This window comes from Arachis hypogaea, chromosome 10, assembly GCF_003086295.3.
Source record: "Arachis hypogaea cultivar Tifrunner chromosome 10, arahy.Tifrunner.gnm2.J5K5, whole genome shotgun sequence".
Classification (NCBI taxonomy): domain Eukaryota; kingdom Viridiplantae; phylum Streptophyta; class Magnoliopsida; order Fabales; family Fabaceae; genus Arachis; species Arachis hypogaea.
Window position 1 is genome coordinate 116952984 of NC_092045.1, and position 18528 is coordinate 116971511.

Here is an 18528-nt window from a genome sequence, read left to right on the forward strand (position 1 = left end):
ACCCTAGCAGAGCCTTTTGTTTACACACTTTAAAAACTTTTTGATATGACTCGTCGCTCTACTTCTATTCAATCCTACTCCCAAAGAATAATGCTTGTGAAATTCTTCAATAACCTCACTTTTCGGCTACGTTATTGATTTTCATTTTTGATTTGCTGACGATAACAGTTAGAATTAGATTTTCTTTTCACTTTTCTATTAGAATTATTGATGACATAATTTATAGTTTGATCTTCTCCATTTAATTCAGGTTGATTCTAGCTACGTCATTAAATTTTTTTTTGGTATTTTATCCCCAATTTTCTACTTGTTATTTTTGGGATTTCTTTACCACCAACCAAAGTCTAAAAGAATTTTTTTTGGGTATCCGAAGATTCCTTACTAATAAGTGTATTTAAAAGTTGTTGATTTTTCTCATATAAAATTGATTATTGATCATTATTACTGATTTCTTAATTTTTTGCCATCATATATTCTTTTTCTTTTGAGATGGTCCCTTCCTTCTTCTTATTGTTGTATATCATGGGTAGAAGAGCCACCGCTTTTCTTCTGATAGTATTGTTCTTTCCCTATACGAGGTATCTTCTTATTTCTTCTATTAGCTCCTTTTCTAACTAATTCCATACACACATTAAATTTGTGGCCATACCTATCATCACATTTGAAGATAATCTTTGTATTCCAACTTAAATACCTTTTCAAGTCTGCAAATGATGGGACAAATGTTTCCTCTTTGCTTGGCACCGTGAAAACAAATTAAATTTTTTCATAAACAATAATAGACTGCAGAAAATTTTTTAGATATCAATATACAAAAAGCTTTTCTCTTTTTGTAATATTCGCTATATATATAGCAAATCTTTTTTGTTACATAAAATATAATGAGATAATATTTGAATAGCTAGAAATGAATAAAATTAAAGTGTCTGTGAACAGTTAAGTTACTCGAATGACAATATAGATAAATATCAAAATAAAATTGATATTAAAATAAGAAAAAATCTGAGTGTTCAAAGATATTTTCTCCAGGTATAGAGTCGGTTCTAAATGATAAAAGCATGTTAGAAGATGATTGTATTTGGACGAAAAAAGAGGAACTGATTTCAAGGTGTTCCCACAATGGTGGTGACGCATGTCCCAACTCCGATTTGCCGCTCTATAAAACCACCACCTGCACCAATATAATATGGGAGATTCTACGGTGCTGATACATATTATCAGCATGGGATGATGATAATGCGTGGCGGCTTGGGAGTGTGACAGTTAATAACTCTTCTTTTTGTTGATGTTTATTTTCCGTTCTCATTACTTTATTTAGTTATGATTAATGATACTCCTAAGTATTTTTGGTTTGTGGCTGTTAATGGACCATAATAAATAATACTTCATACCATTTCCAATAAAAAAAATATTATCCCAATAAAAAATATAAATTATTTTTATTTGTTTAATAATTAAAATTCGCTAAAGAATAGAACTTTCTTTTTTTACTTTGAAATACATAAAATAGATGATTTTATTTTATTTAAGAATTTCAATTCACTTGTCTTTATCTTTTTAAAGGTATAAAATGTCAAAAATATCTTTTTTTTTATAAATAAGTCTCTAGCAAATTTTTTTTATCAAAGATAGAGTTATTTACAAATCAAATAAGAATTTAACATATTTAACAGTAATTTCAATCCAAAAAATAGAATTCAATTTTACTTATATATATATTAAAATCATTCCAAATCAAAAAATTAAATTTTAAATAAAAATAATTTTTTTCATAAAATACAATCCTTATCTCATATTAAAAAAAAAAAAATCAAACACACTCTTTGAAAATACAAAATTATCAACACACCAAATTAAAGGTATAATCTACAAAGAATTATCAACACATAAAATTATCAACACAAAATTATCAAGTTGATAAGTTTGTATTTTTAAAAATTGTGTGTGAAAATTTTTTTAATATGAGATAAGGATTGCATTCTATGAAGAAAAGAATTTATTTTTATTTAGAATTTAATTTCTTCTTTCTTGATTTGGAATGATTTTAATATATAAGTAGAATTGAATTCTATTTTTTGGATTGAAATTACTGTTCAATATATTAAATTCTCATTTAATTTGTAAATAATTCTATCTTTGATAAAACTATTTTTGTTAGACACTTATTTATATAAAAAAAAGATATTTTTGACATTTTATATATTTAAAAAGATAAGGATAAGTTAATTGAAATTCTTAAATAAAATAAAATCATCTATTTTATGTATTTCAAAGTTTAAAAAAAACTCTATTATTTAGTGAATTTTAATTATTAAACAAATAAAAAAATTTTATGTCTTTTAGTTGGGATAATGTTTTCTTTTTTTATTGAAAATCGTATGAAGTATTAATTTACTATAGTTCATTATCAGCCCACAAACCAAAAATACTTAGCAGTTTCGTTAATTATAACTAAGAAAAGTGATGGAATGGAAAATAAACAACATTAACGAAAAGAAGAAGTATTAACCAAGTGTCACATTCTCAAATTGCCACGCATTATCATCATCCCATGCTGATAATATGATCAGCACCCTAGAATTTTCCATATAATATAACCTCATATATTCGCTCACTTAACCGACTACTAATACTTTTCTTTTTCTTTTTTTCTATTTCTGTGGCTCTGTGTATATATATAGCCTATATATCTCCGTGGTCTACATAATTCAATCTCATTCTTCCTATTATAGTGCATAACTTAATTGGCCACACAATATAGCACGAAATTAAACCTCTCTCTTTATTGCTTGCACCTAGCTACTTATATAGTATATATAGCTGTATCAAGTCCACCATCATGCAACTTATTTCATGCTTTATTACCCATCCTGCTTATTATTATGTGTCCTTGTTTTCAATGATAATAATAATAGGAGGATTATTCCTCCAAATCCAATGGAGGAAGCGGTTCAAATATAATAAAGAGTGGTACTTGCCTTCCGGTTCTATGGGCTGGCCCTTTCTTGGAGAAACTCTCAAACTTTACACTCAAAACCCAAATTCCTTCTTCTCCAAGAGACAGAAAAAATACGGGCAGATATTCAAGACGCACATACTGGGCTGCCCGTGCGTGATGATATCAAATCCAGACGCGGCAAGAGCGGTGCTGGTGAGTCACGCGCATCTCTTCAAAGCAGGACATCCACCCAGCAAAGAGAAGCTCATAGGCCCCCAAGCTGTGTTCTTCCAACAAGGCACCTATCACTCCATGCTCAAGAAACTCATTCAAAACTCTTTCTTGCTCTCCAAAATCAAGAACTCTGTCTCCGAGGTTGAGCATATTCTCCTCGATTTGTTGCCTACTTGGACCAACAAAACCATCAACACCTTGCAAGAGATGAAAAAGGTATATATTATACAATAGTGCTAGAGGACCAGCACATTTTGTGAAATGTAATTATCAATTAATTATTATTAATATTTTTAATGATATGAGATTATATTTAATGATATAAAATTATACATTTTTTTTATTAGTTAGATAGTGATTAAATTTTAATAAAAGTATGGCGTGAGACTTTCTCCTATTATTATCCCCAAGCATAGAATTAATGTATGTATATGTACCTTTATTTTCTTTTTGTTATATATAGTATGCTTTCCAAGTGGCTGCAATATCGGCCTTTGGTAGAACAATGGAGGTAGAAATAGAAGAAATATGCAAACTGTATCGATGCTTCGAGAAAGGCTACAACTCTTATCCCTTACATATTCCTGGAACTTCCTATTGGAAAGCAATCAAGGTATCTATCACAAATTTCTTTTTTTGAGCTTTTACTTCTTTTAAGTAAATAAGGGTATTTTTTTTGCCAATAAATTATAGCTCAAATGGTATATGATACCATATATATATATATATATATATATATATATATATATATATATATATATATAAATATTAGTTTAAAAAAATTATATTTTTACGATGAAGTAATGTTATTTTTATTTATTATTTTAACAACTATGTCATATAAATACTATGTCTTATCATCAATTATATTTTATTTTATATAATCAATTTGTTCATTAAAAAATAGTTTTTTATTTTTTTATTTGTTTGCATTCTATTTATATGTTTGCATATATTAATGTTATTTTTATTCTTTAGATATTTGGGACATAAATTGATATTTTTTAATCTTTACTTAAAATATTTTTTAATTTTCTACCATTCTTTACAGTTATGTGTTTTGCATTCATTAACCCTTGGAATTTTAATTTCCTACCTCTTGCGTTTTTTTTGTAAATAATTAAAAAAATAATGAATGAGAATGAAAAATATATAAAAATGTTATATTAAATTTAAGAAATTTTTGACAATTAATATAAGAGATTAAAAAATAAAAAGTAGTAAGAGTCTTAATATGTATAAGTTGTAGAATTTGAATATTTGTAACTGAAATTTTTTATAATTATCATTATTATAACATTTTTAATATATATTTATTACATTTAATTAGTACTTGATGTTTCAATTGAATAATAATAAATACAAATTTTTTGTTTTAATCTTTTAAAAATATTTTACTAAATAATGATTGGTTGATTTTAATCTTTTGCCAAATCATTAGAATTGCTGATGTGGTATCATTAGTAAAAAAAAGATGGCTTAAATTTATTGTAGAAAAAATTGGTATCAGCTTTTATATATTATAAATAGATATTAAATTGCTATATATTTAAATAAAGAAAAAAAATGCCATTTATGATTTTCACCAAAACTAATAATCGATAAAATCTTTAAAAACTTGACTTATTTTAGACATGATATATAACAAGACATAATAATATCATTATTTGATTTTGATAGTTAACTCCTATTTAACGGAAAAAAAAACTGTAATTTGTTAATTATTAGATACGGTAAAGGTTAGAAGAATAATTTATCATATTAAAATATTTATGATTCTAAGCTTGATGAGAGGCTTATGTGTTTAATTAATTGGTAGAGACTCAAATAGATAGTGAAAATGTGCATAAAATAGTGCATTTATTGTACAAAAATAAAAAAATAAAGACCTATATATAGAAGTAATCAGCTAATTAATAATTGTTGATAAATATGAACGAAGGCAAGGAAGCTTCTAGATGAGAGTATAGGGAGGTTAATAAAAAGAAGAAAAGAAAGTGGAGAGCTTGGTGGAGGGATATTGGGAGAATTGCTGGAAGCGAAAGCAAAATACAAACTCTCTGATTCTCAGGTTTCTGATAATCTCATTGGTGTTATCTTCGCTGCACATGACACCACTGCAACTGCTCTTACTTGGCTTCTCAAATACTTACACGACAATCCCATTCTCTTAGAAGCTGTCACAGTAATATGCCTTCTCTTTCTATATAATCCTTCAAAATTTCTCATCACCTACTCATCAATCCTAATTTTCAATAACTTTCACAGAAAGAACACGAAGGAATCAAGATCAAAACAGCTCAACAAAATCGTGGACTTTCTTGGGATGATACCAGGCAGATGCCACTCACTACTCGGGTAATAAATTAATTAATCAATCATTGAATTAATTTTTAATGCATTAAATAAACCAATTTATTAATATATGTATGTGTATAACTGTATATTTTAATTTTGATCAGGTAATCCAAGAAACGTTGAGAAGTGCAAGCATACTGTCATTCACATTCAGAGAAGCAGTGGAAGATGTGGTGCTTCAAGGTTACTACATTCCCAAAGGCTGGAAGGTCCTTCCACTCTTCCGAAGCATTCACCATTCTGCTGATTTCTTCCCTCAACCACACAAATTCGACCCCTCACGCTTCGAGGTATATATTGTGTCTCTATAAATCTAATCTTCAATGTGAGAAGCATATATAAGGTTATCAATCAATGCTTAGGTAAAGTCTTTTTCATTTCCTATTTGAATCTTCATCTATATATTTTTTTATAACACGTGACCTATATTTGTACGCTAGCTAGCTAGTACAACGTAACACTATTTCATGTACATAGTGGATATGAGGAGCGTTAGAAACAACAATTTTTATGATTTGTAGCTATCAAATAGTCATTAATAATGCTTTCAATGGTGTGAGATTGATGTGGTATTTCATTCAATGACTTATTCTTCTTTGCTGGATATATGCTGGTCAGAATTTAATAAAATTGCGGGCTCCTAAATTTTTCCTAGTGGATATATGTTTATTAAAGAGGGTTGACTTTTGTTAATTAGTTTGTTTATGTGACGGTGAAGGTGCCACCGAGACCAAACACATACATGCCATTTGGAAATGGAATCCATTCTTGTCCAGGGAATGAGCTAGCCAAGCTTGAGCTTCTTGTCCTCCTTCATCATCTCACTATTTCATATAGGTATTTATATTTCTTTCCATCAATAATACAATTAATTAGTTTGGATCTTGTATGAACTTTTTGCATAATTAGTTTGTCAGCTACTCAGATCTCTCTCAATTGACTTTAGGAAAATTGGGCTAAAAAATTTTAATATGGTAATAAAATGGGTGTTATACTTTAACATGGTGATTTTTTGTGTTTTTCAAAACTATGGGAGTACACAAATCGGACCTACCGATTTGTGTTGAAAAAATTTAAAAAATTTGGAGTACACAAATCGGATCCTCCAAATTTTTTTAATTTTTTCAACACAAATCGGACGGTCCGAGTACAGAAATCGGACGGTCCGATTTGCGTACCTAAAAATCGGACGGTCCGATTTCTGTACCTCTTAAAAATCGGACGGTCCGATTTGTACTCCGTACATTAAATCATCCCACATTTTAGAAAAATATCACATTAGATCACATTTTAGAAAAACACCATTGTTAATCCAATATTAAAAATAAAAAAATGGGAAAATTGATCAATGAGGGTGGTCCTATAATTACATACTGTGTTCCTTAAGATGTGGAAGTGGTCCTTCATAAATATAGGGTTTTTATTTATATATGAATGCTTATATTAAAATATTATTCAGCATATATTATTAACTACTGGCATGTGGTTTTGATGACATACAAGTCTTCAGTAAGAAGTAGCCACGACCTCCCGGATTTTAAGACGACCTTAAACTGTTTACGTATTTCATACATATACGTGGCAAACATGCATGGCTTTTGTCGCCATGCATGCATAAACATAAGCTACTACTATTTCCAAGAATATTGCTACAATCAAGAATGTAAATTATTATTTAATTTTTATAATAAAAATATTTTAAAAATAAAAATATTTTGTAAAATGCACACTTTTTTAGAAATTTAAGTACAATTTTTTTTACTTAACTTTATTTTTTAACTTACAAATTTTCCAATTCTAAAAAGGAATTAGAAATTATCTTCCATAAGAGTTAGTATTATTTAATGATATAATTATGAACTAACTTTTAATTAATTAGTGAATATTAACTATTTTTTATTGAAATTTTATTTTTTAATATTATCTTTTTAGAATTTAAGATATAAAATTTAAAATTTAATATTTAAAATTTAAAATTTAAAAATAAAAAACAATTTAATAAAATTTATTGATATTACCTAAAAAAAGTTAATTCTCTAATTAAGCTCCTAATGTAGATATTTGAGTAGCCTATGAAATAAAACCCACAAATTAAGCTAAAAATAGATATTTCCTAATCTTTGTTGATGGTCAATTAATCAAAATGAGTGGGACTTTACACTGATCACTATTTCTACTATATTGGCCAATCAAAATTTGTTGTCATTTAGTTTAACAGGCAAAGGCTTGTCTACAATTACTCAAAACATCACACTTCTTGAAGGTCCCTTTCAATCATATATAGAATGGTAGTACTAATAAAATAGATATGCCTTTCTTTTTCACAATGATACCAACACTATATAAATATGCAACAAGTTTTCTTAAGTTACGTGTAAACTTCGTACATCAAATAAATTTATAGTTGCTAATAGAAAATTCTTAAAGAATACAAAAAATTAGTTAGGTACTAAGGTAACATAATATGTTCCGATCCGTCCCCCTTTTCAATTCAATCTCGTGTTTTTATTCTTTTTTTAGTGTACTCTGTTTTAAATTGTTTATCAAGCTAAGTTCCTTCTCAAACATGAATTCTTCCGGTCAAAAAAAGGGGAAGAGGGGGGATGAAAAACAAAAATATTAATCCCACAAAAAAAAAATGAATTATGGCATGCATGTGATAGATGATAGTAATTTTTGAAGATAGTCCAAGCAATTTGCCAGCTTGATCAAACCAAGCTAAGACAAACTCCATGATGTTAGAGAAGTCAAATTTGAAGGGAGTAAGTTTTACTTGATACCACACATAGTTCTGCACAATTACACACCACATCATATTTCACCTTGTCCTTATTCTATAAGATATTATTAATTTGGAATGTGACTCTGACATTTCTAAGTATTTCGTATTAAATGTTTAAATAATTCATTTTACATATTTTATATTGAATTAACTCATTTTTACTATCATCTAATTTGGTCACACTTAATTTAGTAGTAATTAAGATGAGTTAATTTAATGTAGAATGTAAAATAAATATATGCCTATGAGTAATGAGACTATGACTATACTTTTTTGTGTTCATTATTTTGACTACTTAATTAGAGAATAGTGTTAGAAACTTATAATATTTCATGGAAGCTATCTTAACTAATATAAGTACAAGTGTGAGTTCATGGAGAAATTTTCAAAGGTAATAATAATAATAATAATGTGATGGTTTTGGCAAAAGAGTCAAAGTTATCAAAGATTTTGTCAAATTTGTATTGATGCTGACCCCTTTAATTTGATTGTTGCTTTATATAATTAGGTGGCAAGTTGTGGGAAATAATGGTGATGGAATACAGTATGGTCCTTTTCCAGTGCCCAAACATGGCTTACCAGTAAAGATTACCCGCAGAAACAACATCTTTACCTAAATTTGCAACTTTCTTGCGTTTGTTAAGACTTCACAAAATGTTAGCAAAGTGGGGCCAAAATTCCTTGTCCCCTGTCTCACACTAGTCACTAAATAATAATCACTTCTTTTTCTTTTGTTGTAGAAATATATAGTAGGCCTTATTGTATGTTTCTTCAGAAATGTAATATAAATAACATTCTATGTAAATTAAAAACAATATGTTACTCTACATTAATTATAACGAACTTTAAAATCTCTCTCTCTCTACAAATTTAGATGGATCACTCTCTGTTTCTCTTAGTAACAACAATATTACCTATGTATGTCAAATGATCACTGAAGATTTGACATCATATTGTTTCATATGAAATGCCAATGAATAAGATTTCTATTCGACATTCTCATAATCCAGCAATCTTTACAACTTAACAGCATTTTCACTCAATAAAATACCTAATTATTATTTATTGCTCTTCCATTTAATTTCATCCATCCATCTTCTCATATTATCTTATCGTTAAGCACATAATTTGATTTGATTCCAAAACTTTGAATAATAGATTAAGAAACGTTGATTGGTCCTTAATGTGTGTGGAGTTGAGAATGTATCTTGTATATATTGTCTAGCTGAGTCAATGTGATTATGGATAAGATATGGTGTATGGCAAGCTATGCATGCAGCAAGCAGTAACTTGATGAGTGGTGACCCACATAGATAAATGTTAACCACAAGTACACGTGGCCATTGTCTGAGCACCAAAATGCAGCATGCGTGGCATAATGGTCATGTTTTAAAGGATCTTGTTGCATTTGTGGAGTTCAGATCATCATAGGCAAAGCAAGCCTAACATGTTAAAATCTTCTCTTGTCATATATATCCAAGGCAAATTCCAATGTATTTTCAACATTGTATGGACACAAATCATCTCCCAACTATTTTCATGATAAGATGTTGTTCTCTGTCTCATGAAAAGTAAAACATTCATGATAAGCTAGGAGAGATCCATGATTTCTCACACCACTCTCCATCCTTATTAGCATTTTGTTTTATTATTTTCTGCTAATAAAATTATTGTAAGGCAAAAGTTTTGTCTATATTTCACCTGGCCCACTTTTTCCAACATGCATGTACTTTGAGTCTAATTGGGACAATTCATATCCATTAAAAAATAAACCAAACCAGGCTCCAATTTTTTCTTCGATAGATCAAAGGCAAAATCCAGTAATTGATATGTACCTAGAAGGCCCATTAAGAAAAGGCCAAGCCCATTTCCTATCAGTTAGTTGAAATTGCTGCGTGTATCAGCAGCATAAAGACGTTTTACAGTGCTGTGATAGCTGCATTCCCGTTTGATAAACTAGCTAGCTGGATGATCTCCAGAACCTAACTCTATATATAACTGAACACAAATCTCCATACTTATTTTGAGTATATGTGCATTTATCATCGCTAATATCACATATATGTGCTATCCTGAAAAACACCATTCATTAATTTTACGTACTATTATTATATGGAGTCATTTAGATAAAGACGTTTAAAAAATAATATTAATTTAGATCATTGGCTCCCTATACTTTTTCGAATTGTAGTCATTTTTTATAAAAAATAATATTAATTTAGACCAATTCAATATTTGATTCACCATTTTTCAGTCAAATTAATTTGTTTAGCCTAATTTTGACAAAAATAACATGATTTAATCAATTATATATGTTAAATTTTAATTATTAAAAAGTATCTTTATAAAAAGATGTTTTCAGCACTTTTTATCTAAATGGCTCCCTTATTATATTGGATACTCAACATAATTGGATCAGAACTAGCTTAAGAGGTGGGGGATATACCTCATATTTAAAAGATAAATAAAGATCTTATTCATTGTATATGTGATTTGTGATGTCTTTTTCCTTTTAATTTACTCTATACATACATCTAGTTGACAAATTGGAAGACGCACTAGCTAATAAGTTTTTAAGTTAACACAATTTATTATTGATTGATATCAAAATAAAAAAATAAAGGAATGAACTGAGTACGTACTACTAACTGTGGTAATTGATTGCAGAATATGACAATGTAGTTACGTTATTTGAAAGAAATGAAAGAATAGAGTGAGTGAGTGGTTAATAATTGAGTTTAATTTGATCAATTTGGCGTGAGTATGTTAAGGAGCAAAACCCTAGTGTGAATCAAACGCCTGAAGATGCAGTCCAACTCAAGGTCGAGATCTTGAATGGCCATCTGAACCCCTGCAAGCCTCTTGTTTGCGCTTTGAAGCAGCATTGCATCTGAGAACAAAGACCGCCTCCTCCATGATTTTGACTTTGACTCCAACCACGGTGTTGAAATCAGAGACAGTAGTGATTCCACTATTGAGATGCTGGTCAACCTCACTTCCCTTAGAACATCAACAACCAACACCAGCTCCATTATGCTTGGAGTAGTGATTCTTTTGGCCTTGAGCCATTTCAAACACTTGAGGGTCTCTTTCTTCAGCTTCTTCCTGTAGGAATCGCAGGCCGCCATCTTGTCCTCCATTCCCTTCTCCCCTATGCTGGCTCTCCGCAATGTGAATCGAAGATCTTCAAGGTGTTCCTTCACCAGCACCAGAACGTCCTTCGAGATTCCGCACACCTCCAGCATTCCCAAACATGAATCCGACAACTCTTTCAACCATTTCTCTTCCCGCTCCTGCACCAGTGCTTCTTGGACTACTGCTGAGTGAAGCAGTTCGTTCGCAGAATTCTGCATCTTCTTCAGAGCATTAAAATCAAGGGGTCCCATAATGGCGGCTATATAATTAGTTAAGCTAATAAGGCTATGCCTACAAAATTAATTAAAGCTGGTATATATAGTATAGACCATAGAGAGAGAGCATTATTTTATAATTAATGATTGGATCTGAGATCAAAACGAGGAAGCAAAAATGAAGTATCCTTTATTAATTAATTATGTGGTACGGAATGATTGGGTGTAATGGAAACAGCTAAGGTACAAGCTGGGTCCAAAGGAACCTTCTTGGTGTGGATATGTAAGCGGTTCAGGATATCGATTGTTGCTGCATCTTGTGACAATTTCATTATTGAATAACAAATTAAATATGCAACACACTCGTGCATGTATGCCAACCTATGCTGATTACTTAGGAGCAGACATAATGTTTGTTCAAACAAGAATGCATTGTATGTTGTGTGCATGCACGGGTTACGTTACTCACAACATATATTTATAAAAAAATATTAAAATCTGATCGAACACTTAACTAATAAAAGAGAAGTGAATAATTTCATACCATTAAATATAATTTTAGACTAATTGATGAACTTGCTAGACCTAACAATCCTCGATATTTATTTGTAGGATCTGGATATACATATACCTCGTTCGTGGAAAGTTCTAGATATAATTAAAGTAATAGAACTAGTGAGTGAGGGCTTGTTTGAGGGTGTGGGAGTCAAGCAAGTAAGCAAAACCATAAGCCATGTTCTTGAGAGTGGCATCGTGAAGCTCCTCATCCGACGTGGCAGTGGCATCCGTGGAGAAGAACACTCTGAAGCCTCTAACAAATGCCTCTCGCGCGTTGGTCTCGCAGCAGAGGTTTGTCATCACACCCGTCACTATCACTTCCTTAATTCCCATCTCCACCAGCTTCTCTTCCAACCCACTCTTCCTGAACGCACTGTATGTGTTCTTCTCCACCACCATGTCTTCCCCTGCACCGTTCCATATATTCAATCATAAACCCTACATCATCCTAATTTAATTACTCAACCAAGCTTACCAGGTTTGCGGTGGAGGGCTGCCATAAGTTGAGCATCGGGAGTGCCGTCCAGGATGAGGTCGCCGGACCACCACTCGGCCAGCATGGAGTGGTCGTCGAGGTTGCGGTGCGAGTGGCGCGTGAATATGACGGGCATGGAGGCGTGCCTGCAGAGGTCGATGGTAGCGTTGAGGTTTGGGAGTATGGGATTGGCCATGGAGGCGAAGTAGTTCTGCATATCGATGACCAAGAGGGCGCATCTTTTGGGCTCTGGATCTCTCTTCCTTATCTCGTACTTTCTATAGGACGAGCACGACGCCATTATTAGTTACTTGTCATTTCTCATCACTACTACTCTATATATACGTGGATAATATTCAATTCTAGTTGCTTCTTAAGTGAAAATAAAAACATTAATAATTAAATATAATAGTTAAGAATTGATAAATAAAAATTTAGTTAAATCAGTTAAACCATTACCTAATTAAATATCAATTACAAACTTTTTAATCTCCTGTTGGGCTTATTTGTCAACTAACTACTAAAATTAAACAATCGTGTAATTTTAAGTTGTAATTTTAAATTGTCAAATAAATACTAATTCAAGTGTACAAAATACATTATTCGTGAGATAAAAGATATTCTACTATGCAAGCACTGGTTTTCTTTCAGATTTGCCTCCCTCATGCAGAGAAGGTAAAGTGACAAAAATACCTGAGATCATACAAATAAGTGATGTTCAATTCTTGGATCATACCACTTGCATATAGAACATAATTCATAGGTTGTATAAAAATACATGACAATGCCAACAATAGCTTATTACACTTATGAGTAAAATAATTCAGGGGAAAAGAGAGGAATCTTAAACTACAAGCAGGACTAAAATATTACATGTTCACAAAAAGATAGCACATGACAAAGGGAGGCTGAATGCATGTTACAGTGCAAGCCATGCCTCTCGACACTCCTGAAGCAAATTTGTACAGAGTGTAGCTTCTCATTTTTATTCAACCCTGATTTTCAAACTGCCCCTGCCACTTGACTTGTTTCCATGTGAGAGGCTGACCATGATTCTACTGCCAGTTTTCGCAGAACTTGTGCTCGTGCAACACGGATTACGCGCGAGAACCCTTGTTCTGCTTGATCAAAGCATAGGCATCACTGTATATGGCCACAATGTTTGAGAAGACTGCAAGGACTATCATCAGCACAGATAGAATCTTATCTGTCTTGGTCGCTATGTTGTACCTGTCCCTGCATGGTCAAAAAACACTTGACTGATTAGCACCAATAGCATACTCGAAATAAGCGCATCAGGACTCTAATGGAGAAAAGGGCCACAGCCTTCCTTGTGCAAATCAGTTGCTGGGTAGATACTTATCTTAAGACATAGGAAGAATCACTTTTGGAAACCAAATCCAGTATTGAATTCAGGCAACAGAACTCACCTAAGAGTAATGGCAGCCGGGAATATGAATCCTAGACAGACAGCAGCAGTTGCTCCGGTGAACTGGAAAGCATCCCAAATGCTAGGTATGAAATTTGCGCCAAGGAAGATCACACCAATTAGGCCAACAGTGACTGTTGCAAATCTGAAGTTATCCAGAACCAAGGGCCTTGATGAAGGGAAGAGGAGACCATCTATGTTGAGCCGCAGCGGATAGAAAACAACTGGAAATACAAGCATGAGGTGTGCAGCGTAGCTCAATCGGACAGCATCATTGAGGACGGTACTGAAAGGGATTCCGAGGTCGGTATCAAAATTGGCAAGCACGTCATCAAGAGTTCCTTCGCCAAATAGAAGATACCCGAAGAAGCTTATCAATAAGTACACGGAAGAGCATAAACCAAGGGCAGTGCGTACAACCCCTTGCATCTGTGAGGAGTCCTCAAGTTCATTATCTATGCTGTGAACTGCAGGAAAAGAGTCAAATATCAGTTGAGTTAAATGTATGACAAATTGTAATAACATCATGCTCTAACACAATTCCAAGTTTCCAAACACAATTTTAATAATACCATTGTAGTGGCAGATATATGCAGTCACAAACACAGGAACCACAGTGAATAGATTAAAGAACGATGTCACATCGGGAATGGCTGGGAAGAGTTTTGGCATTGCAATGCCCCCGCTAATAACCTTGACAACTGAGATTCCCACAGCAATGACAAGAAAAACAACTGCCAGTGCAACTGAGAGTGCAGATGTGAATCTCAAGGAATCTGCAACCATAGAATACGCATCAAAAACCTCCATTTGTTAAGCAAATATATGTTTAAGGTCAACATCATACGCATAATAAGAATACATGTCCATAACTGTCTTTATTGTTTACTTTTCCTCAAGAAGTTATAATTTTCTATCATAAAATAGGTATTTCAGAAACATGAACAAACTAAAGCTACTAACAAACAAACAAGGGGGAAAGCTGAGTCATCTTAAGCCTTAATGCAAATCTAATTTTGCCGTTACTCTTCCAACAAACACTTCTATGAGTAATTTGATGACAAAGAACAGCCCTTGTAGCAATAACATGTTATCAATTATATGCATGTAACTGCAGTGGTAAAAACAAGAACTTGTGCAACAAAATCTAAGAATTCCCAGTGTTCTCAATAAATCTTCCTTGGACTAAAGCTCTAACCAATTCGCTTAAAGCTTGCCAGTGGAAGAAATATAGCCAGTGTTGTAAACAGGACAATAAATGTCCTCCCGGTCCACCAATGTGCACCAAACCATCCTTCTAGGATACCAGAATGATGTTCTCCACTTGCAGATGTTCCAGACAGCACATCACCTGCAATATCACCAATTCAAAACTGAATTAGTTAGAAAGCCTTAGATCTGTTGCCTCCAAAAACTCATACGCGAAACCTAAGCCTATAACAGAAACTAACATCAAAACAACAATGACAGAAAAACAAATTAACCACAGCCAGTTCCACTAGGTGCAATCAACTATATACATCAGGAAACATCATACCATCCTATGTATCAACAACAAAAAACCCTCATCTCACTAGCTACTAGGTGAGGTCGGCTAAATAGATCAAATGACACCATAATTCCTGGTCATAGAACACATAGGTATTTAGCTCCTTTATACTTGAATCCTTTTAGTAACACAATCATATATTTTAAATAAACCCAAACAACAAAACCAATTAAGGAAAGGGCATAGCATACCAATTATGATCATGTAAACAATGAGCACACCAATGTTATTGATTATGACACATAGCTGCACAAGTGCTTTCCCATATTTCCCAAATGAATCCCCCATGAGGCCACCATAGGAAACAGCTTTTCCTGCCCTGGTGAACCTGATCAAGAACTCAATTGACTTCTCAGTCAACAAAGCCATGAAGACTATGAAGGCGAGGCCAGGCAACATCCCCAACTCCCTCAAGGTTGCAGGCAAGGCCATGATCCCAGCACCAATGATTGTTGTTGACAAGTTGAAAACTGCTCCCGAGAATGAAGCTCCATTGAAATCATCAAAACCAGCATCACTCTCTTGAGTCTTAGGCAACAAGGGAGCGTTCTCATTAACTATTGCCTTGTTCTTCCTTGACTTCTTCCTCTCAGTCTTAGGTGCGGTGCTCACAATCGTCATTTTCAGCTTCGAATTATCAAAGGCTTTGGAAAGTTTAAATCCAAAGAAGCTTCAGCTTCGTAACTCTGTAAAGAACAAAAAAGGGTAAACAAATAAAAATTGAAACAAAGATACAAGCTTTGAGCAATCAAGTTCAATTGAGTTAGGTACCTGATAAGTGGCAAAGCAAAATATCCCAATTCAGCAACAAGAGAGACTAATCAGAAAGCAAGAAGAGAGTTGATACCCAGAATCCAAAAAGTCAAAAGGAATCAACTTTGAAACCCAGCAACACAGAATTTACAAGTCCAACAAAACCCAGTTGAGAAAATCAAATATTGGACGAGAATCAGAATCTATTGCTTCAGCGAAAGAAGCAGGGAATCCCCGTGGTTCCTGGGAGATTTATTGGATCTATGATTGAGAGAAGCCAAGTAATTAATAACCAATTAAAGAAAAAGGGCAGAACTTGAGACTGAAAATGAGGAAGCAGAGACCCAAAAGAAAATAGAAATGAAGAAACGAAAAGGAGAGATTTTTAGTGGTTGTGGTGGCCAATTAGCTTTATTTATAGATTATAGAAGAATTAATCAACGAAAGAAAAATACACGCAATCAATATTTTGGAGACGAATTTATGGAATATTGTATGCAAAATTGAATAATGGTATTAGCATGGCCCGGAGGCAAGTTGCTGAGACATGTGACAAAGACAAATCCAACAGGACAAGACACTCACACACGAATCACTGTTAACAGTTTTAAGCAAATCAAATCAAATCTGTGAAAACTCAAGTTTTACTGCTGCTGTGCTTCCATGTACTAGTAGACAGTAGTAACCACATACTTATGATTTCTTGAGTATATTGAATTATTGATCCATTTATTTTATATTATTCTTATTATAAATTGAGTCATGAATTTATATTACCAAAACATTTGTAGTTAACAAAAGTCAAATAAAAAAATCCTAACTAATAATTAAATATTCTCCTCCTTTTTATCCTTTAAAAGAGAAAGAATGAAAATAAAACTATTCTTGGTTATATACACTTTTACTTATAAATTACTAGGGTGCCAATAGTAAAGTATATGTTGAGCCATTTTTTATTAAATAAAAATAGAAAAACTAATAAATCTTTTCTTATACAATTATTAATTTATTTTTAAAAATAAAAAATTTTAAAATTAATAAGCAATGCGTATATTTATTGAAAATTGAAAAATAAGTGCTAACTCTTTTATTCAACGATATTTTTGTCTGTTTGCAACATTTAAATATCTTAAATTGTTTATCCATTTAGAACTTTAACAGAATATAAATTTTATATGAATCATGCCATGCTATAGAAAATGTTTTTAATCAAGAGTGATAATTTTAATAGCAAGAAGAGATGAGTGCGTGGAACCGTTTTTAATTTTTTAATTTTCATACAAGACCGGGCAACTTAAATTGACATTTTCATGTTCAAAGTTCAATCAAAAAAGATTTTACTCATATCTTTATTTTAAAATTAAAATTATTGCATATATATATATATATATATATATATATATATATATATATATATATATATGTCTCACATTTAAGTTAAATTAGCTAAAGAAATTCGATCGATCAAACAGATCCAGACATTAGAGTTTTGTTGGCAATGGTGCATTATTATCATACATGTAATGAAAGAAAAAAATAATGTATCTAAAGAGAAGATCTATGACGAAATTTTTGGTATTTATATAGAGAGAAATTCATATGAAATGAGCGCATAGCAATGCAAATAGTGATGATATGATGATATACATGGGGAAGGTGCTTATCCTATTTGCCATTCAAATTGGATAAGCGTTATGAAATATGGACATACATAATGATAATGGTGTTACCCCTCACGCGCCACGGCACTATATATATTAACACTCAAACAAGATTGAACATTCTTAAGGAGCGAGGAAGACCTCTACAAGTAAGTTACGTTTACTCCTAATATTATACTAGATTAATCCTTCATCTACTTTGAATGTTTATATTCACATACCAGTTTTTCTTTTCTTTCTTAAAAAAATAGTTGGTATGTGTCAACATACATTATTGTTTAATTTAATTTTTATCCAACCACTCAAGATTTACCATTTTTGACAGCTCTTTACGGCACTTGGTAGCATGATTGATGAAAAAGTAACTTTGAATAATTTAATACAAAGGCATTGTCTCTCGCTTTGAAATCATGTTACCTCCTAAGAATTTCTGTTGAATCA

The 18528-nt window shown here is 32.0% G+C and overlaps 4 protein-coding genes across 5 annotated transcripts; 1 reads left to right on the plus strand and 3 right to left on the minus strand.

The window, feature by feature from the left end:
• Positions 1-2553: 2553 nt before the first annotated feature.
• Positions 2554-9165, plus strand: LOC112717164 (abscisic acid 8'-hydroxylase 2). 2 transcript variants are annotated; one of them, XM_025769267.2, is made up of 7 exons: positions 2554-3388; positions 3636-3785; positions 5115-5357; positions 5441-5530; positions 5635-5820; positions 6249-6367; positions 8821-9165. In XM_025769267.2, exons 1-7 carry the CDS (start codon positions 2840-2842, stop codon positions 8927-8929), a joined length of 1446 nt encoding a protein of 481 aa, XP_025625052.1. In that variant the 5' UTR covers positions 2554-2839; the 3' UTR covers positions 8930-9165. The 2 variants fall into 2 exon arrangements, with proteins under 2 accessions (XP_025625052.1, XP_025625053.1); XM_025769268.2 differs by lacking the exon at positions 5115-5357 and having other exon boundaries at positions 2707-3388.
• Positions 9166-11059: 1894 nt separating this feature from the next.
• LOC112718094 (uncharacterized) lies at positions 11060-11698 on the minus strand. The gene has a single exon (XM_025769996.1). The coding sequence runs from the start codon at positions 11696-11698 to the stop codon at positions 11060-11062; it is 639 nt and encodes a 212-aa protein (XP_025625781.1).
• Positions 11699-12180: 482 nt separating this feature from the next.
• Positions 12181-13037, minus strand: LOC112717167 (nicotinamidase 2). Its single transcript, XM_025769270.2, has 2 exons — positions 12696-13037; positions 12181-12627 (listed from the first exon to the last, which is right to left on the minus strand). The coding sequence occupies exons 1-2, from the start codon at positions 12994-12996 to the stop codon at positions 12335-12337; spliced, it is 594 nt and encodes a 197-aa protein (XP_025625055.1). The 5' UTR covers positions 12997-13037; the 3' UTR covers positions 12181-12334.
• A 370-nt stretch (positions 13038-13407) lies between these two features.
• LOC112717165 (amino acid transporter AVT6A) lies at positions 13408-17123 on the minus strand. Its single transcript, XM_025769269.3, has 6 exons — positions 16445-17123; positions 15865-16359; positions 15323-15475; positions 14697-14900; positions 14126-14591; positions 13408-13931 (listed from the first exon to the last, which is right to left on the minus strand). Exons 2-6 carry the CDS (start codon positions 16292-16294, stop codon positions 13793-13795), a joined length of 1392 nt encoding a protein of 463 aa, XP_025625054.1. The 5' UTR covers positions 16295-16359; positions 16445-17123; the 3' UTR covers positions 13408-13792.
• Positions 17124-18528: the final 1405 nt, after the last annotated feature.